A 22,216-nucleotide genomic window follows, 5' to 3' on the forward strand; every position below is an offset into this window, starting at 1 on the left:
AGAAGCTAGTAGGACTATAGCCTCACCCAAGACACTAATATTGGGGGATCACCCAGCTCCACCAATTGGTCCAACCATGCTATTTAAGCCAGAAGGAGGCACAGGAAGTTTGTCTGAGCAACAAAGTGATTCCCTGTTGTGGCTGCTTTGGACCTTGCTTGTGCCTGCCTCTGGCACCCATCCCTTTTCCTGCTCTACTGGCTACTACCTGACCCCTGCTTTTGCTCCTGTTTACACCATGCTCCTGCACTGTGCTTGATCCTTGCCTCTCCTCTAGTTCCTGCCCTTATGTCTTACCTCCAATCGTCAGTTACCACTTTTGGCTCTGACCCCAGCCTCTAACCAGGGCTGGCTCCAGGCACCAGCTGAGCAAGCTGGTGCTTGGGGCGGCAGATTGTTGGAGGCGGCATTCTGCCCAATCCTAGGGCGGCACGGCCACTTTTTTTTTTGTTTTGTTCTTGTTCCGCTCCGGCTGCCCTGTAGGGGGTGGCGGCGCGGAGAACCAGAGCACCCTGCAGGGCAGTCCTCTTCCTTCCCTCCCCGCCGACCAGAGTGGAGCCCTCGCGGCAGGTGACTGGAGGCGGTGCAGCGGGAGGGGCCGCATGGCAGCGCCCCTGCTGTAGCCCTGGCCGCCCCCTTCTCTCTCTCTCTCCCGCCCGCTCCCTCCCTCCCTCTCTCTACTAGGCCAGACCACCTACTTCCCAATCCATAACAGCAACTTGACTCTAGTGTAGCTAGGCTAATTACATCAGCTGAAAATCTTTTTTACTTTTTAATGGAGATACTGGAATCATTTATGCAAAGTTTGAGAGGGAATAGTTTGTACAGTGTCTTAAATGTACTATTTATCTAATAGCTTTGTTCAATTTTTATTTTTTTACAGAGTGGAAGAAAATTAAGTACAGTAGCAATATGGACACCAAGTGAACAATATCTAGGATATGATGGCAATGTGTTTATTAAAATAACAGATACAACAAAGCTAAAGAGGGTCCTAGATTTGCCAATGGCCGCTTCTTTATCTATAGGCACTGTTTGCTATGACTCACGCCCATCTGAAGTTTCGTTGCTGATGGCCTGCGTTGGGTGCAGCTCCTCCAGGGTGTTTTATCTGTCAGCTTATAACGAAGACCGAGATTTGTGGGTCCTGAGAGACTTTTCCTTAAATGCTCCTCCCCAGGGTTTTATGCAAATGGAATTTGTATATTCAGCATCACCATCTATGCTGATGTGGAACAAGGAAAAGATCTATTATAGCTATAAAAACAACACAATTAATGGATTTGTTATAGTATCTGGGTTAAATCAGACACTATCGGAAGTATCTCGAGGGAGCACTATTCACCAACTGGTTATTGGTTAAGTATATTACATTTGAATACATAATTTGGGTATAAGACAGCAACTTCAGAAATAAGGGGATCCCTGAAGATATCTCTTTTCTAGATGATTATAGCAATTATGTATTTGATTAAATTAATTGGTTCAGAAGGACTGAAATCTACCATTTTTAGATGAATAGGCATATTTAAATTATAGTTAACAAAATTTTGCCCTTCAAGTATTGCCACATGGATCCCCATTCTTGAGAGTTGCATGCCACAAGTAGGGAAGCTTGAAATCTTCTAGCCAACAGTATATATTGGGGCAATACATGCATCTTCCTCAAGACCAAGAGAATATAAAGGACTGCAACCACCCCTCAGTTCCTTCTGATTCCCTACAAACAAGGACTTAACAGTATCTTGTACACATTTTTCCATCATTTTCCCACCTTATTAGTATTTTTAGTATTAGTAAAAACAAAAACCTTTTATGTGCCATTGTGGGCATCATTGGGCATTCCCCCCCACAAACACACATTCACTCTCTGCCATGGTAGTTTTATTTTGGTCCAGCCCCACTAAACAGTTTCTTCTGACGGTACAGTTGATTCTGTAGATTCTATTGTCTTAGCCACCACCAAGAAGATTGGCCGTATGCCTAATGTGTTATGCAATTTCATAATGTCAGACATTGATGTTCATGTCTGATGGCTGAAATGCCTTAGTGTGAGGCACAATATAGGCAGAAGCTTCATGTCTTTTTCAATACCATTCCCCAAAGGTCTAGAGATGGGAGTGCTGCCTTAAATTCTTACTGTTGAAGAATTTAAGGCCAACTTGAGTAAGTGTGGTGCTGAGTGTCTGACTGCATTCACATTGAAAGGCACCTTAACATCATAGCTATATTTGCCTTAAGTAAGCACCCATGCTTTGTAAAATTGGTGTAGAGAAATCCCTTGACTATTTCTATCAAAACCAGATTATAAAAAGTTGGAGCTAAGGTTTTCTCTGCATTGAGCTCTACTAAGAAGGCCCAGAGGTTGAACAGAATGACTTTCTGGTGCCTAGACTTTGTCTTCTGAACAGTGGGAGAGAGAAAAAGTACAGGAGTTATGACTCTGACTTGACCTTCACTAGTCTCACTTGGCATTGGGGAAGGTGAGGAAGCAGAGTGCCAAAGCTGGCTGTGTATTCAGTAGTTCCTAAATGTGGAAGGAAACTGGTGTGGGTGATGTCCCAACTTTGTGTCCTTTGGTACTGAGATCTGTGTATTCAAGCCCTTACACTTCTTGTGCTGTGCAGGAATCTGTGATATTCAGTGCCAAGGAGGCTCATTGCATCTTATCTCCATTTGCCATTGCAGTGAGCCTTCCATGTCAAGACATTTACTGGAGTAAGTTAGGGGTCAACATTTTTCTTGTTGCACAATCCCCTATGGCACATGAGCTCTGAAATAAGGTCCCTTGGTGGCCCTAGACTGTTCCACTTTCACGGGCTCTGGATCTGTTCATCCTTTTTTTCCTGGACCTGTGCTTATTCCTTTGATGACTCTTTTCTGGGTTCTGCTTGGCTCTTGAAACATAGAATATCAGGATTGGAAGGGACCTCAGGAGGTCATCTAGTCCAATCCCCTACTCAAAGCAGGACTAATCCCCAATTTTTGCCCCAGATCCCTAAATGGCCCACTCAAGGATTGAACTCACAACCCTGGGTTTAGCAGGCCAATGCTCAAACCACTGAGCTATCCCTCCTCCCCCATCTCATAGCTTACGGTTCTCTGGAACATCTCTGCATTAGTGGAAACTGATCTTCTGGCCTTGTTCATCTGAATGGCCAGTTTAGCCTTATGGCAAAAGATTGATCTCCCATGAAATTCCAGAAGGGGCCTCTGACAGGTTTGAGCACTGAAACCCCCTTGGACCTGTCATCTGATGCATTGAGACTACCTCTGAACCCATTTTCTCTGCCAGTTTGGGCCTCCAGAACCCTGCCTTGTTGAGCCAGATACACCAGTCTGCTCCAGCACAGACCCAGGGTCTGAACCACGTGCCCCAAAACTGCAGACTTAACTGAAAACAGCTTAAGAAGTGCTCCTGTCTCCAGTACCCAGACATCCAACTGCCAATGGGATCCAAACCCCATATAAATCCGTTTTACTCTGTATAAAGATTATACAGGGTAAACTCATAAATTGTCCACCCTCTATAACACTGATAGAGAGCTATGCACAGCTGTTTGCTTCCCCAGGTATTAATTACTTACTCTGGGTTAATTCATAAGCAAAAGTGATTTTATTAAATATAAAAAGTAGAATTTAAGTGGTTCCAAGTAATAACAGGCAGAACAAAGTAAGTTACAAAAGTAAGTAAAATAAAACAAAACGCGCAAGTCTAAGCCTAATACATTAAGAAACTGATTACAGATGAAATCTCACCCCCACAGATGTTCCAATAAGCTTCTTTCGCAGACAGGACTCCTTCCTAGTCTGGGTCCAGCAATCACTCACACCCCCGTAGTTACTGTCCTTTGTTCCAGTTTTTTTCAAGCATCTCTTTGGGGTGGAGAGGCCATCTCTTCAGCCAGCTGAAGACAAAATGGAGGGGCTTCCAGGGCCCTTTATATTCTCTCTCTTGTGGGCGGAAACCCCTTTGTTCTTCTGTGCAAAGTCACAGCAACAAGATGGAGTTTGTAACCACCTGGGCAAGTCACGTGTCCATGAATGATTCAGCTTTTTGCAGGCCGACACCATTGTTTACATGTTAGTTTGAATGTTCCCAGGAATGCTCAGATGTGGATTGGGGTTTCCCAGAGTCCATTGTCAGTTAAGTGTTTCTTGATTGGGCACTTACTGAGAATAGTCCTTTCTCAAGAAGCCGACCAAATGCTTCACTGAGGCTACTTGGAATCAAACACATTGAGATACAAGTACATAGCCAATATTCATAACTTCAAATACAAAAATGATACACACATACAGACAGTATAATCATAACCAGCAAACTACAACTTTTCCATAGACACGCCCTCTGTACAAGACCTGGTGAACCATAGGACCCTGGTTGCAACAATGATCTATATGGTCACAGTTCATGTCAGTAACATCACAGGGCCTTCTCAGAGAGATCCATTCTACCTGGCTGAAAAGACTATCCAAAAGCATTACATTATTCATGCATGTTTGATACCTGACAGAGGTTACAGTAACTGACAACCTCTTGATATTCTACTAGGTCCGAAGTAGCTTCAGCTGTATGTCTCTGTAATATTTCCATAACTGACATAAATAGCGCTGCTTTTAGGAGTCCAACACATGCCTTTAACCTGTAGATTTGCTGCGTATTTTGGGAGAGCAGTCATGGAAGTATTAATTGAATAATTGTGGAATGTGAGTTTACTGCTTGCTTATCTCCCAGGAGTGTTGATCTGTATAGGCTGCACTTGAAAGAGAAACAAATGCATTAGCTGTAGTTCTTTGAGATAATTGACTCTATGGATCTATACCCCTTGCTCTCCTTCTGCACTTCTTCTCACTTCTACAGTCTTTTCTTTGGATTCCTGGGGTGGTGATTGGGACCAGGTACTGGGCGAGACACCATAGTTAAGGCTGTGTTAAGTTTTTCACTTAAAGTAGAGATTCAACCTCTTTGTTTTGTATGATGAATACAGTGTATGTTCCCCTAGTTGACAGCACATAATCTGTGACAAAAGACCAAGTTTTCTGAGAATTTTAAAATAAATCTGTCCATTAGTTTGAGTTAAACTAATTAAAAATGGGCCCATTAAGAAATTTGTCCTGGTCTCATCTCTTTCTATTCCTCTAGGTAAAAATAATAATTGCAGTTGAAAAAGCACCGTTTTTCTCTCTCACAGGCTGAGAATCTCTTCAGCTGGGTCTATATTAGAAACTTTTGCCAGTATGATAACATGTTATGGGTGTGATATTGATTATATTATTTTACAACATTCCTATACTGGCAAAAATCCTAGTATAGGTGCAGTTATACCAGCATAAAAATGCTTTTATTTGTATAGCTTATTTTTCTCAAGGAACCAGGATAAGCTATACTGACAAAAGTACTTTTTTGCCAGTATAAACTGCATCTATCATAGGAATGTTTGCTGGCATAGCTGTCTAGTGTAGACCTGAATTTAAACACAAGTCACTAATCTAATCTTTAAAACAAACATAAAAAAGTATTTCTCCTCATTCATCATAACTATTTGTTCTTCTTCAAGTGATTGTCCTCATGCATTCGTCTCTTGGGGTGCATGTGCGCAGTGCTTGCAGCATTGGATTATTTTTGGCCAGCAGCATCCATTGGGGCCACACCTGCATGCCAGATCCCTCATGCCCCCCTCACACCACAGCCTGAGTGCATAAAGGGCAGAGTGGGCCCAGCCATCCTCAGTTCCTTCTTACCAACTGTGGCAGCAATTTGGAACTCTTTGCAGTGTCTGCCTGCTTCTCTATAACTCTATTGCAGTTAGTGTTCATGATTAGTTAGTAGAGTTGCAGGTAGGTAGTTAATTTTTAGTTTGCTTCTTGGCTTTAAAAAGGAAAATATTCATTTTTAATAGATAATTAGTAGATTTGGAGCTCTGCCCCTCCGCTCCTGCTTCTGGGACTTGAGTGGAAGCTAAATCTCTGGGATATAAGACATTCCCCTCGTGTGATGCTTCTATGCCACTCAATGATGGGTATTCTTAAGTGCCTTTTTGTTGTTGTTTAGGCAGGGGGTGTATCCCTGACCATTGCTCCATCTGCTGTTTTTTTTCCAAGTCAACTCAGAAAGCTAGAGACTTTTGCCTAAATTTATCAAATCTTCTGCTTGAAGGGGACCCTGCTCCCAGGATCCTCTTCAGCCATGTTTAAGTCACGTCAAGTTATGCTCACACCATTCATTCAGTATGGCCACACCAATTTGGCAGCATCCCAACAGTACCCAGCACCTTGGTAGACAACACATTGATGCCTACAGTACTCGGCACCCATCTATGGTGTATTCAGCACCAAGTGACCTGTCCATGGGTCCTGTAGTGAAGTCCTTGCTGGCTCGTACAATGTCAGCAGTGCTAGGCTTTCAGTCTTCAAAATCATGATATATAGAGCAGTTGAGACATCAGTACCATTTACTTCACCTGTTCAGCCACACTAGGAATCAGGGAGGGAGTCCAGAGACTGCTCTTTGAGCGGGAGAAAGCATGGGTCTTTCAGGGAGCAGCCCTCCTGGTATCCTTTTCTGTGTCCACCAGTCCAGTATCCATATACTTATCAGTCATAGCCCTACTGGGTGCCTTGGGGTAGGCAGCCATGTGTCTGCAAGCCAACATTCTCTACCCTCTTTCTAGGATTATTTCCTTTCCCCTGAAGAGTTAGAACAATCAATAGGCAGATGTGGAGGAACAATTGTTCCCAGCTGCAATTTTGTCATCCTTCCCTGATGAGGCAGCCAATCCCTCAACATCCTCTACTGCAGACAACTTAAGGTCTTCCAAGACCTGATGATGAAACATATGGCGGAAACCTTTGACATCCTACTGGAAGTAGTGCAAGAGAAGTCACCCAAACTACTAGACGTTCTGCTCCTTTCCATGTCTGGTAGACTTGTCATGTCTATTCATGAGGGATTGTTACGATCTGCAAAGGACTTATGGCAGAGTCCAGCATCAATAACTGCCACTTCCAAGAGGGTGGATAGATAGTACCAAGTTCCTCCTAAGGACTCAATGTACTTTATTTACATCAAGTACCTGGCTCACTCGTAGTGGCTGTTCACGAAAGATCCAAGCAGACATCAGTGAAAAAGAGACTGGGTGTGCACAGCAAAAAACCCGATTCCTCTGCCATTCTCCAGATGCACATTATTGACCAGGTACTTCAGTCTATATTGGAAGAAATTTTCTCAGTTTTATGGAAAGGCTCTGACAGAAGCACACAGAAGAATTAAAATCAATCATGTTCAGGGGGGCAACTGATGTCTAGAACATCCCTATAGACTATTTTGGATGCATCTGAAACAGTGTCATGGCTAAATCTGTACCGTAGCCAGATAGGTAGCAATATGATGATCCTCCTGGCGCCAGTCAGCAGGAATATACAAGTAGAGCCAAACCATAGCAAAACATCTTCCATTCAAGGGCTGCACCCTCTTCAATTCAAAGAGCTAGGAAGCCCTCAGGGAACTCACTAAGGGACTTTAGAGCCACTTTGCATTCTCTAGACTTGCACATTCCAACCCCAAGGAGGAAGCAAGTTGGACCTCAAACCTCCTTCAGACAGCATCCCTCTAATCCTTACTATTATAAACCTGTAATTGAATGGTCTTCCCCTTTAAGAGACAAGGGGTCTGGGGCCAGCCAGCCCTTTTCAATTATCAGATACAGTTGGGAAGGGGTCAAGTGTTCTCTATAAAGGGCTGAGAAGACTCAGCTGAGAGGGAGTGGGGTCTACAAGAGCAAGGTTGTCTCCTGTGACTAGCCTTGGAACAGAGAGAGGGAAGCAGAATGAAAGGCTTTTGAGTCCCAGCATCCAGCTTTGATGTGAGTTTTGTGTTACTTTGCAAGTTTTGTTTTATCAATAAAGCAGTGCTCTGGAAGAAGGGCCTGAAAGACTCTGGGCATAGAAGTGAGTCCTTCGTGGGCTACAGAGACTGCCCAGCAACTCTCAAACCCACAGGGGGCATTGGAGCTACCAAGGGATAAGCAAATGTTTCAACACAGATGACCCATCATCTCTTTCTCAGCTATGGTGTACCTGATGTCTTCCTCTCAACAGCAATTTTCACACCCCAGTCTAGAGCCTAGTAGAACTTTTGGAGGATCTCTACCCCTTTTCCCCCATTTTGGCAACTGCTATTATTTTTTCAGGAAGCCTAGAGTAGGTTCACTATAGCACAGTGGTCCAAGAGATGTCAGCAATGTCTATTGCATACAATTTCAGTCCCGTCCTATCTACTACCCATCATCCCTGTCCTTCAACAGTCCCTGTCACAAAATACTGTTGAAACAAGAGGTGCAGTCTCTTACTTCATGCATGTCAGAGCAATGGAAGAGAGGCCCTTAGCGTTCAGGGGCAGGGAGTTTTATTCCCTTTATTTTCTAAAGGAGAAAAGGGGCTGGTGGCCTATTTTGGACCTTTGACATCTCAACAATATACATCTGCTCACAAGAAATATCTTCTGATTCCTACCAGGAACATCTCACTATCTATACAGGGTCCTGCCCTTTGATATTTCAGTAGCACCAAGGTTATTCACCAAGTATTTGGCAGTCATAACAGTTCACTTAAGAAGATAAGGAATCCAGGTCTGTCCATATCCTATTGATAGTTGATCCAAGGAGTCACCATATGAGGTAATCAACTCAGAGCAAGTAACCTTCAAGCTCTTTGCCATACTAGGCCTCAAAGCCAAAGAAAAATCCACACATCTGATACAAAGCATAAAGTTCATAGGAGCCGTGTGAGATTCCAGGTAAGTAAGAGCTTATCTTCCACAAGAAAGATTCCAAACTATATTGGACCTCTTCAGCCAACTTCAGACTTACTGAAAGACATCTGTAAGAGCATGCCAAAGGCACATTGGACATATGGCCTCATGCATCTATGTGACACAGTTTTCCAGACTTCATCTATGCTTCATGTAAAGGTGGTTGGAATCAGTTTATCTTCCCAGCAGGCACTACATGGACATGATGGTCACAGTCCCACAAGGAATCCTCTCCTTTTTAAACTTGTGGGAAAAGGCTACTTCAGGTGTTAAAGGAAATACCCTTCTTTGCATGTCTGCTGTGTGATGGGTTCAGTCACAGAAACTGCATTTGGACTGTCACCTGATGTGCTGGAATTACCTCTGAGCCCGTTTTCCCTGCCAGCTTGGGACTTCCAGAACCCTGCCTTGTGAGCCAGACACGCTAACCTGCTGCAACACAGACCCAGGTCTGGTCCACGCCCCAAAAGCTGCAGACTTCAATCGAAAATTGCTCAGCAGGTCATCTATCTCCAACACTCAGACACCCAGTTCCCAATGGGATCCAAACCCCAAATAAATCTGTTTTACTCTTTATAAAGCTTATACAGGGTAAACTCATAAATTGTCCGCCCTGTATAACATTGATAGAGAGATATGCACAGCTGTTTGCTTCCCCAGGTATTAATCACTTACACTGGGTTAATTAATAAACAAAAGTGTTTTTATTAAATATAAAAAGTAGAATTTAAGTGGTTCCAAGTAATAACAGGCAGAACAAAGTAAGTCACCAAGCAAAATAAAGCAAAAACACGCAAGTCTAAGCCTAATGCATTAAGAAACTGATTACAGGTAAAATCTCACCCTCAGAGATATTCCAATAAAGTTCTTTCACAGACTAGACTCCTTCCTAGTCTGGACCCAGTCCTTTCTCCTGGTACAGTCCTTGTTAGTTCCAGCAGATGTCTTAGGTGGAAAGCAGGGGTGTTCTCATGATTGGCAACCCCTTTGTTCTGTTCCACCCCCTTTTATAGCTTTGGTAAAAGGCAGGAATCTTTTGTCTCTCTGGGTCCCCACTCCTCCTTCTAAATGGAAAAGTACCAGATTTAAGATGGATTCCAGTATCAGGTGACACAATCACGTGTCCTGTGAGACCCCAGCCTCCATTCTTCCTGGGCTAGCTAACACATACACAGGAAGGTTTGTAAGTAAACAGAGCCATTTACAACCAATTATCCTGGTCAATGGGAGCCATCAAGATTCTAAACCACCATTAATGGCCCACACTTTGCATAATTACAATAGGACCTCAGAGTTATACTTCATATTTCTATCTTCAGATACTAGAATGATACATACATACAAATAGGAAGAATATATTCAGTAGATTATGACCTTTGTTATGATACCTTACAAGAGACCTTTTTCATAAAACATATTCCAGTTACATCATATTCACACTCATAAGCCTATTTCCATAAAACATATGGAGTGCAACGTCACAAGCTCATCTATATCATCTTCAGACGCAGGTTGACTCAAGAAGTTTGTACATAAATGCCCTGGAACTCAGAGCTATCTGCCTGGTATGCAAAGCATTCCTTCCTCAACTCCAGAGAGCCACAATCCAAGTGGTGACAGATAACACCACGACTATATATATGTCAATAGACAAGAAGGAGTCAGGTTCTCTCTGCTTTGTCAGAAAGCCATTTGGCTCTGGACTTAGTATATTCGTCACCGGATCATGTCGTTGGCTCTATATCTTCCAGGTGTGCAGAACTCACTACTAGATTACCTCAATAGACAGTTCTCAAACAACTCTGATGGTCAATCAGGGATCCAGTATTGCAAAGCTTATAGTGGGGATGCCTGTCAAAGACCTATTTGTCACTGACCAGAACAAGAAATGCCAAGCATTCCACTCCAGAAGAGGCTCCAATCCAAGGTCCCTATCAGATGCCTCTCTCATCCTCTGGACACCAAAACTGATATATGCCTTCCTACTGATCCCCAGGATTCCTGAGGAAACTGAGGCAAGATGCTGGATCAATAATCATGATGGGCCGAGCAGTTCTGGCATTTGGATCTGGTGAACCTCTTAGCACAGCCATCAATCACTTAGCTACTCTGCCCAACATAGTCTTGCAGAACAATGGTCAGATCCTGCACCCAGACCCAGCATTGTTACATCTAACAGCCTGTATCCAGGCTGGCTTACATGCACGAGACAAGTTCAGAACATTCTACTCCAAAGGGGAAAGCCTCAACTAGAGTGACTTATAAAGCTGAGTGGAAGAGGTTTTCTATGTAGGCATCTTAGCATGAGTCGTCTCCCCTGACAACACCCATTTCAGCAGTATTTTGTTATTTACTTGCCCTGAAATAATCTGGCCTGTTAGTTCCATAAGGTCCATCCAGTAGCAATATCTGCAAACCACCCTTCTATTCAGGGCCACTCTGTATTTTCTCAATCTATAGTTGGCCAGGACCTTAAGGCAATTCCTTGAGGACGTTAGTCATATTTCCGCTCCCCCCCCCAGTTTAGGAGCCCCTCTCTCTTGGAACCTCAATGCAGTATTAACAAGGTTGATAGGTCTCCTCTTTGAGCCCTTAAATCTTGTTTCCTATACCACTTATCAATGAAGACTGCTTTTTTTAGTGGCCATTATATCAGCTGGAAGAGTAGAGGATATTCAGACCCCCATAGCAGGTCCCCCATAAACAGTGTTTCATAAGGACAGGGTTATTCTCAGCACTCATCCCAAGTTTCTGCCCAAAACTGTTTGAGTTCTATATGAAACAGTTTATTAATCATCCAGTTTTCTTTCCCAAAACTGACTCAACCCCAGGGGAAACTTAATTTAATGTACTTGATGTAGTAAGGGTACTGTCATACTACCTGAACAAGACAAAAATCATTCAAGAATATGCCTAGACTGTTTACAGCCTTTGTTGATAGGATTACGGGTCAGGCAATAGCCTCACAGAGATTATCAAAATCGGTCTCTGTCTATATAAGTGCATGTTTCAAACTAGCCAAGTTACAGCCACCTAGCCACATTAGAGCTCATTCCACTAGCACCCAAGCAGACTCTGCTGCCTATTTGAAGAATGTCCTTATCTCTGAAATTTTGGGGGAGCTATGTGGAGCTTGGTCCACACATTCACAAGATATTGCTCTTTGGTAGAGGCTTCCAGATCAGTCCATTTTGGTAGGGCTGTCCTTTAATCATTGCTTAAGTGGAACTCCTTGTACACACCTCCAAATAAAAAGGCAACTGCTGTGAATCACCAAGAGTGGAATCCATGTGGACAAACATTCAAAAAAGAAAAAATGGTTATTCATTCTACAATAACTGTGGTTCTTTAAAATGTGTCATTCACGTGGATTCCACAACCTACCCTCCTCTTCTGCCAGTACAGAATCCTACTGCTCTGAGATAGTCTTGGCAAAGGAACAGAGATGTTTTGGTCTACTTCGCTCTCAGCGTTGGGGGGCATGAGGACATCCAGAGCACAGGCATGACCTGAATACATGCAGCTGCCCAAGAGAATTCAGTCTCACACACATAGGGTGTATGCACATTGAGAGGGGTCCATGTGAAGTACATATTTCAGAGAACCACTGTTACTGTAAGGTAAGTAACCACTCTGTGATGGACAAAAATGTTCATTATCAAATATACTTGATGACGAATGGATGCACAGTATCTAATCTTTCTTCTTCGAGTGATTGTTCACGTCCATTACACATTAGGTGTACGCGCGCCGCGTGCACGGACATCGGAAACTTTTTCCCTTAGAGGCTCCCGTCGGGCCAGCAGGGCCCCCTCCTTCCTGCCAGAGCGGCGCCCCGCTCCAGGGTATATATATCCCTGCCGACCCGACCCCTCCAGTTCCTTCTTACCGTCCGGGGCGGCGTTGGAACAACTCTGTCTCTCGTCTGAGAGTGTCCCTTAGCATTAGAGTTATTAGCAGTTATCAGTTAGTTTGTAGTAGTGTTGAGCCAGTAGTTAACAGCTCATTAGGGTACTTAGAGTTCCTGCTGTGGTTGTTTGTTCAACCCCAGCACCGGCCCTGGGCGGCGGGGCATGCCGCACGCCCAAGGCTTCAAGGCTTGTGCCACGTGCCGCAAGCCTATGCCATTGAGCGACCCCCACGCCTCGTGTCTCCGCTGCCTGGGGGAGGCTCACCAGAAAAAGCGCTGCAAGATCTGCAAGGCCTTTAAGCCCAGAACTAAGAAAGAAAGAGACTTTCGCCTTAAGCAGCTGCTCATGGAGACGGCATTACAGCCCTCCACTTCGGCGGCACCGTCTGCCTCCGTGCGGAGCGCCCCGGCATCGGTGCGGGAACCAGCGCCGGCGGGTCACCCGAAGCCCACGGCACCGACCCAACGGGGGCATGTACGACGCCGGTCGTCTTCGCCGGCAAAAGCGAAGGGCCAACCTAAGGCCCGAGGACACTCCCCGCACAAGAGGGTGGCACCGGTGAAGACCTCGAGTGCCCCTAAGGCCTGTACGGCCCCAGCACAGACCCCGGTAGTGGCTCCGGCGCCGAAAGGCCCGTCGAGCCCCGGGATGGGCGCGTCGAGTGAGGATGAAGGGCTGGAGGAGCTCTTGGAACAGCCCTCCACTCCAGACTCGTTTGAGGCAGCTAAGGACCTCATTGCATTGTCCGTCGAGGCCCCTACACGCGCTGAGGACGCTCCGCCAAAGCTGCCGCACAGAGGCAAGCCGGCGATGGTGCGCCCATCACGGTCGCCGTCTCGGCACCGTTCCGGGAACCGGTCCCGGTCGAGCTCCACCTCGGTGGACTCCCGGTTGCCCTCGGCGCAGGAAGCACCGCAGCAGTCGGGCTTCAACAAGCGGTCGGCACCGACTCAGCAACCCAGCACGAGTCGGCACCGCGAAGTGTCGGCGGTACGTTACCCGATGCCGACCAGCCGTAGTCGTTCCCGGTCCCGCGATCACCGGTACCGTTCCAGGTCCAGGTCGGCGAGACGCCATTCCAGGTCCTGGTCGCGGAGGCACTACTCCCCAAACCCGGACCGGCACCATCCTACGGCTCCGCCGTGGCCTTCCAGGTCACCGTCCGTGGTCTCGGGGACTGACTCGGACCGGTACGGCGGGTATGCCCATAGGTCGCAGGCCAGCAGGGACTACGGCCATTCCCAGTGGGGCCAACCAAGCCAATGGCCATTCTGGACACCCTGGGCCTACCACCAGCAAGGGCCCCCATCGAGGGCCTCGAGATCCGGGCCATCGGGGTACCGATCCCGCGGCACCGCCCGCCATCGCATAAGGAGGCAACGGTCTCTAGACCACCGGAGCGGGAAGGAGTGGACTCGGCACCGAGTACGGTACCGTCCCAGTCCCACACTGCGGGTCAGGCCCCAGAGGAGCAACTGGTCGATGCCGGGTTGCAGGACAATGAGGATGGGCAGAAAGCCCTGACCTCTTCCTCCTCGCCAGACGAGGCAGTAGCGGGCACGATGGTGTCCGGCCCTCCCCCGATTGACCATCGGGCGCACCAAGACCTGCTTCGCCGGGTAGCCCTCAATCTGGGCTTGCAAGCGGAGGAGACCGTAGAACAGGAAGACCCCATGGTCGATATCCTGAGCCCGGAGGGCCCCTCCAGAGTCGCCCTTCCAATTATACGGACAGTACAGTCCAACTATAAGACGGTGTGGCAAACGCCGGCCTCCAGTGCACCGACTGCAAGAGGCGTGGAGAGGAAATACTTCGCCCCATCTAGAGGGTTTGACTTCCTCTTTTTACACCCGTCCCCTTGTTCGCTGGTGGTCTCGGCGGTCAACGACAGAGAGCGTCACGGCCAGCAAGCTCCTGCCCCCAAGGGCAAGGAAGCTAAGCGATTGGACTTGTTCGGGAGGAAAGTCTATTCATCCGGGGGCCTTCAACTGAGGATCGCCAATCAGCAGGCGATTCTAAACAGGCACAATTTTAACTCTTGGGCATCAGTCGCCAAGTTTAAGGACTCCCTCCCATCTGACGCGCATCAGGAGTTCACGGCCCTGGTGGACGAGGGAATGGCGGTGGCCAAGACCTCATTGCAGGCCTCCCTCGACTCAGCCGACGCTGCGGCTAGAACAATTGCGTCAGGAGTCGTGATGAGGCGTTCGGCGTGGTTACAGGCTTCAGGTCTCCCGCCAGAGGTGCAGACCACACTGCAGGACCTCCCGTTTGAAGATTCGGGCTTGTTTTCCGACCAAACGGACGCCAGGCTACATAGCCTTAAGGACTCGCGAGCAACCCTTAAGTCATTGGGTATGCACACCCCGGTGACGCAGCGTAAGCCCTTTAAACCCCAGCCACCGCAAAGGCAATACCACCCTCGCCCCCGGCACGAACCATACCGCTGTCGAGGCAGGGATAACAGGCGGAGACGTAACAATACGCCTAACCAGGGCCAGAGTCACGGCCAGGGCAAGCCGCAGCCAGGGAATAAACCAGGCTTTTGAAGCTACGCCCGAGGACAGCGTACCGCATTCTATACCGGATCCTCCTCTGAGTTTCAAGGACCGCCTGTCCCATTTCTACCGGGCATGGTTGCGCGTAACATCGGACCGCTGGGTCCTGCGCACAGTGAAGGCGGGCTATACCCTCCAGTTTTCCTCGCCCCCTCCCTGCCATCCCCCTTCCCCGTCCCTCTTCAGGGACCCCTCTCACGAGCAACTTCTCATGCAGGAGGTACAGACCCTTCTCGCTGCAGGAGCAGTAGAAGAGGTCCCACCAGACCTAAGGGGAAAAGGATTCTACTCCAGATACTTCCTGATCCCCAAGGCAAAAGGGGGCCTCCGTCCTATTTTGGACCTGCGCGATCTAAACAAGTTTCTGATCAAAGCGCGCTTCCGTATGGTCTCCCTTGGAACTATTATCCCATCCCTGGATCCGGGGGATTGGTACGCTGCCCTCGATATGAAAGATGCCTATTTTCACATCGCAATCAATCCGGCCCACAGGCGGTTCCTGCGCTTCGTTGTCAACCAGCGCCATTTCCAATTTACGGTCCTGCCCTTCGGCCTGGCATCAGCACCACGAGTGTTCACGAAATGCATGTCCGTGGTGGCAGCCTTCCTTTGAAAGAGAAGGATGCGTGTGTTCCCGTACTTGGACGATTGGCTTCTCGCGGGCAGGTCGGAGGCCGAGGTCCGATCTCACGTGACGCTGGCCTTGCAGACGTTCGACAGGCTCGGCCTCCGGGTCAATGTGCCCAAGTCCACGTTAGTCCCCACACAGAGACTGGACTTCATAGGTGCGACCCTGGACTCGGTGGTCGCGCAGGCAAGCCTACCAGAGGCACGGTTCCTGACAATTCAGAGGGCCGTAAGCTCAGTCCAAAAATTCCCCACGACAACGGCAAGGTGTTGCATGCAGCTCCTGGGGCATATGGCAGCTTGCACACACGTGGTCAGACATGCTCGCCTAAGGCTCCGGCCTTTACAGTTGTGGTTCGCCCAAACATACCGCCCCAACAGAGACCCATTGGATCAGGTAGTAACGATCCCAAACCAGGTGTTGGGCTCGCTCCGCTGATGGCTCGATCAACAACAGGTCTGCGAGGGGATCCCCTTCGCTGCCCCACAGCCCACTCTGACGTTGGTAACAGATGCATCAGACCTGGGTTGGGGAGCGCACCTGGGGGAATTGCGGACCCAAGGGCTGTGGTCCAGAGAAGACAAGCTGCTTCACATCAATCTGAAGGAGCTAAGAGCGGTTCGCCTCGCCTGTCAGACCTTCCACGCCACCATAGAAGGTCACAGCATGGCAGTCCTGACGGACAACACTACCGCCATGTTCTATATAAACAAGCAGGGCGGGTCCCGGTCTTCTCCCCTCTGTCGCGAGGCACTCCAATTATGGGACTTCTGTATAGCCCATGAGATCCACCTCATCGCGACGTATCTTCCCGGGATCCAAAACGGCTTAGCGGACCGCCTCAGCCGATCCTACCGAATGCACGAATGGACGTTGAGGCGAGACGTCCTGCATTCAATTTTCCGGAGGTGGGGCTTTCCCCGGGTGGATCTATTCGCCACCAGGGACAACAGTCAATGCCCTCAGTTCTGCTCATTCCAGAACCTCAGCCGGGGATCATTAGCAGATGCCTTCATGATCCCATGGGGAGGGAGCCTGAGATATGCCTTCCCTCCGTTCCCACTCATACACAAGGTTCTCCTCAAGACCCGCAGGGACAGGGCGACAGTCATGCTCATAGCCCCGGCCTGGCCACGCCAGCATTGGTTCACGTCCCTGCTGGAATTGTCCATAGCCGACCCAATCACCCTTCCCCTCCATCCCGACCTGGTCACACAAGACAAAGGTCGCCTACTCCACCCGAACCTGTCTTCGCTACATCTCACGGCATGGTATCTCTCTGGCTGAACGATGCAGAACACAGGTGCTCTCACCAGGTTCAACAAATCCTCCTTAATAGTAGGAAGCCCTCTACAAGGGCGACCTACCTGGCAAAATGGAAAAGGTTCTCCCACTGGTGCGAGCCTCAACGCATACAGCCTTTACAAGCCTCAGTTCCGTCGATCTTGGACTACCTACTGCACCTCAAGAATCAAGGGCTTGCGCCCGCCTCGATTAGAGTGCATTTAGCCGCCATTTCGGCTTTCCATCCGGGAGAGTTGGGAGTGTCAGTGTTCTCCAACCCCACAGTGGCCCGATTCCTCAAGGGGCTGGAAAGGGTGTTTCCCTACTCGCGCCCGCCTGTCCCGGCGTGGAGTCTGAACCTAGTCCTAACAAGACTCATGGGTCCCCCCTTTGAGCCCCTAGCCACTTGCTCTCTCACGCACCTCTCGTGGAAGGTGGCGTTTCTCGTGGCCATCACGTCGGCCAGAAGGGTATCGGAATTGAGGGCCCTCACTTCGGAACCTCCCTATACAGTGTTTCATAAGGATAAGGTGCAACTGAGGCCGCAACCCAAATTCCTTCCAAAAGTAGTATCGCAGTTTCACATGGGGCAGGACATTTGCCTACCGGTGTTCTTTCCTAAACCCCATACGAACCCTCACCACCGCAGCCTACATACCCTGGATGTTCGAAGGGCGTTGGCATTCTACCTGGAACGGACCAGGTCGTTCCGCAGAACACCTCAGCTGTTCATTGCTATTGCGGAACGTATGAAAGGCTTGCCTATCTCGACACAGCGCTTGTCGGCATGGATTGTGCATTGTATACGCACCTGTTATGAGCTCGCCAATGTTCCGGCCCCAGAGATCCGGGCCCACTCGACTAGGGCCCAAGCGTCCTCAACGGCCTTCTTGGCGCAGGTCCCTATCCAGGAGATCTGTAAGGCGGCCACCTGGTCGTCCGTGCATACGTTCACAGCCCACTACGCGATCCATCATCAGACCAGAGAGGACGCGATGGTCGGACGGGCTGTGCTACAGTCAGTTGTACCTTGACTCCTACCCACCTCCAATGGTAAGCTTGGGAATCACCTAATGTGTAATGGACGTGAACAATCACTCGAAGAAGAAAGAACAGTTACTTACCTTCTGTAACTGTTGTTCTTCGAGATGTGTTGTTCACGTCCATTACACTTCCCACCCTCCTTCCCCTCTGTCGGAGTCTCCGGCAAGAAGGAACCGGAGGGGTCGGGTCGGCAGGGATATATATACCCTGGAGCGGGGCGCCGCTCTGGCGGGAAGGAGGGGGCCCTGCCGGCCCGACGGGAGCCGCTAAGGGAAAAAGTTTCCGACGTCCGTGCACGCGGCGCGCGTACACCTAATGTGTAATGGACGTGAACAACACATCTCAAAGAACAACAGTTACAGAAGGTAAGTAACCGTTCTTTCATTAATTAAAAAAATAAAAACGTGTATCTTCATGTTTGTGAAGAAAATGTGAACCAGGTGTTGCTCATCTCTGTATCGCCATGGTCACAGAAACCTGGTTGTTCACTCCTACTCTTTTTCCCACCTCCACACAGTCTCCCTCATTCCCTGCTCCCATGCAGCACTTTTCATCCTGAACGATCCTAAAGCACTTCATTATTTAGATACTTACAGCATCATCTGTGTGTTAGAGGACAGCACCCAAAAGGCACAGATCACACTGCATGACAATATAATGAGCAGGAGAAAATTTGGCTAGGAACAAATACCTATGTTTGTTGAAAGTACAATAGAAATAGAAAAACAAATCTATATTTTTTTAAAGAATTCGTATTTTCATCATCGGTATGGAAATTTAAAGGACACAGGTAAAGATGACTCTTCTTTTTCCTTCCTGCAGACTATTTCGGGAACACTGTGATAAAGATGAAAAACAATATGATGATTTTTTTTAAAGTTGAAATGAAAGATGCTGTGGAGCTCCCTGAATGGGAAAAGAAAAGCATAAACATAGTCCTTTACTTGAATCCATCTGGTAACCTATATATGCTGTTTATCAATGGTTCTAGTATACACCGTGAGGACTATCCCTTGAAAACTGAAATGTTTAGTTACATACATGGTTTTCAAGATATTTGCCCATATGTAGTATTTAAGCACAGCATGGATTTAAATGTCTATTACCTGGACATGGGAGATGAAGTGACATTTTGGGCTCAAATAGTCTATATGGAGAATCTGGGCTTATCCACAGATGTGGAAATCTACAGGCCAGAATTGCTGATGCAGACAACATATGTCGATTATGAAATAGCTCGTGGAATCTGTACTAAAAACCAGGTACGTTATATTAAAATGGTCCCTGTATACAATACAATTTGCTTTCTAACTACAATATATTTAGCATAATTTGCAGTATATATCTTCATATAGACTTCCATTCTTTGCTTTCTTTGGGCAATAGAGTGGGGGTGGGGCCGCTTCCCATCCCCACAAATTCCTTCCCTGGCAGATTTGCTGCTGTTGAGGCCATGACAGCTCTTGCCAGCATAAATCCAAGATGAATCAGCCCTTAATTTTCTGCTATATTAGATATATGAAATAAAAAATAATCTTTGCAGTTTAAATATAATTATTAGCTTTCTAGTTTAGTAAGAAAAGGAACTAGTTTTGGAATCTGAATTATGGGAGTCACCACAAGTTTTTGGAAGCCAAATATCTCGTAGCTTTGCAGAAGTATATTTACAAGATAGGGGATGGAGCTTTAAAGAAGCTTGTTCCCCAAGAGAGAAAAGGGACTGATTTAGTAAAGGGCCTTATTTGAATAAGGGCTTTTCTACACAGTGGGAAATGAACACTACCAGGTTGCAAATTCTAAAATGTACTAATGTGTTGTGCATTAATTGGTCCATGTAGACCCTGCTAGTGCACACTAAAGGTTTCTCATGCACTTTAATGAAGTACTATGTTAAAACACTCTAGGGAACCTTTAGTGTGCACCAGCAGGGCCTACATGGACCTGTTAATGCACAACACATTAGTACACTTTAGAAATCACACCCCTGTAGTACACAGACAAGCCCTAAGAGGAAATTTAAGACTGAGTTTGTTCATTTTTTTGAACATTGTAAAACAAACTGATTGTTGTTTGTTTCACAAATAACATACAATGAAAAGATTGATTTTTTTTAATATTTGTTATACATTTATTCAGTAAGAAGACAATAACTTTCATTGCATTTCATCAGATCCCTATCTGTGTAGTGTGACTGGGTGAAAAACAGGCTAGTGTTCTTTATATAATTCAGAAGAGATAAACTGATGAGCTCATAATGTTTCAGACCTTCACCAGGAACCCAAAGAGCCCACTGAAATAGTATCTTTAGTGCTAGATATTATGCCATATATACTGTTGTGATAGGTGTTTTACTAGACAGAGCCCACTGATGCTGGTCTTCATCCCTGCTTATCTTTTCTAAGGTGTGCTCTGTCTCATGAAAATGTCTGTGATCAAAGCAAAGATTTTTAAAGGATTTTTCCTAATTATCATTCCTCATCATTCTGTCTCTTTTAGACAATAAAATTTTACCATAAAATGGACTACAGCCTTGAACCTAATTACACAGAAGCATTGTAAGTACTGTGTATTTGTTAAAGATACTTAAGATGATGTAGATGGAAATTTATACATATATTGAATATCACAGTCCATTGGTTCTGATTTAGTATAAATTAAAAGTGTTTTAAATCCATAGATTTAAAGTGTTAATTGATTTTATCTGCTTTGCTTTTGAAATGTAAAGTTGTATATTTCAATTTTATTTTAAGAAGGTGGGCCTGATTTTAATCTAATGTACACAATATAATCTCATTGATTTCAACGGAGTTGCATCTGATTTATGATACAATAATGTAACTAAGACCCCAGTTCTAAAATCTCACCCTCTCTGATGTCTCATGAATGTCTAGCAGTTAGCTTAAGATCAGCCTGGCCAAAACAGAGCTCTTAATCTTTCTCCGCAATCCCTCCCTGCTACCTAATTTCTCAGTCACAGTGGACAACATCACCATCTTCCTATCACTTAGGCATGTATGTCTTCTTTTACTTGGCCCTCTCTCTAGATTCTCACAGGCTTGTGTAAATCTTGCTTCTTCTTCTTGCATAATATCTCTAAGATGCAACCTTCCTCTGTCCACACAGCTAAAACACTTGGCAAGGCCTTCATCATCTCAACTATTGCTACCTCCTACCCTCTGTCTGTGACAAATGCAGTCCTGTCCCACTTATATTCATTCCAAACACTGCTACAAAGATCATATTCCTAGCTTTTTGCTTTTTCCATGTCACCTTCTCTTTGCATCCCCTCCAGTGGCTCCTCTTTCTCTGTCACCTCAAACATAAGCTACTTGCTTTTGCTTTCAGGGCCCTTTACCGCTTATCTGCACCCTACCTGTCATCTCTGATGTGCTCTCAAGATGTGACTTCCACCTCTCCTCTGCTAATGGTGCCAGCCTCCATTTTTCAGCTTCTTAAGTTTTCAAACAAGCACCTTTGTGTTTTCTCCCATACTGCCCTTCACATATGGGAGGAGCTCCCCGTAAACCTCTGCAAAGCAACCTAATTGTCCTCCTTTTAAATCCTTCTCTAAAATTCTCCTTTGCTGTCATGCCTACAAACAACTTGATAATGGTAAGGCAGCTGGTATGCTGAAACCACTGCTTTCTCATGCCTACAAGTATTGTCTTCTTATTTCCTTGTGCTTCCCTGTCTGTCTCTACCCACACATTGTCTTTTATGCTTAGGTTTTAAGTACTTTGGGGCAGGCACCATCAGTTTAGGTATGTCTGTACTTGAGTTGGAAGGTGTAAATTCCAGCTCATGGAGACATACCCACACTAACACCGATTGAGCTAGCATGCTAAAAAGAGAAGTGTAGCCACAGCGGTGCAAGCAGAAAGAGGGGCTAGCTGGCCCAAGTATGGACTTAGGTTCTTAGGTGGGATTACTCTCAGAGCGGCTTGTCTTTGTTCACGTTGCAACAGCGACACTTCTATTT

The 22,216-nt window shown here is 46.7% G+C and overlaps 1 protein-coding gene across 1 annotated transcript in view; it reads left to right on the top strand.

Moving 5' to 3' along the window:
* The window catches only part of CATSPERE (catsper channel auxiliary subunit epsilon), an 89,923-nt gene that overhangs the window by 49,682 nt on the left and 18,025 nt on the right, over positions 1-22,216 (top strand). Inside the window, exons 11-13 of the mRNA XM_065589979.1 lie at positions 884-1,358; positions 19,060-19,499; positions 20,734-20,792. Coding sequence (XP_065446051.1) covers positions 884-1,358; positions 19,060-19,499; positions 20,734-20,792 — 974 coding nt within the window. The remainder of the gene's footprint in view (positions 1-883; positions 1,359-19,059; positions 19,500-20,733; positions 20,793-22,216) is intronic.

Source organism: Chrysemys picta, chromosome 3, assembly GCF_011386835.1.
Source record: "Chrysemys picta bellii isolate R12L10 chromosome 3, ASM1138683v2, whole genome shotgun sequence".
In the NCBI taxonomy this organism is placed as follows: domain Eukaryota; kingdom Metazoa; phylum Chordata; order Testudines; family Emydidae; genus Chrysemys; species Chrysemys picta.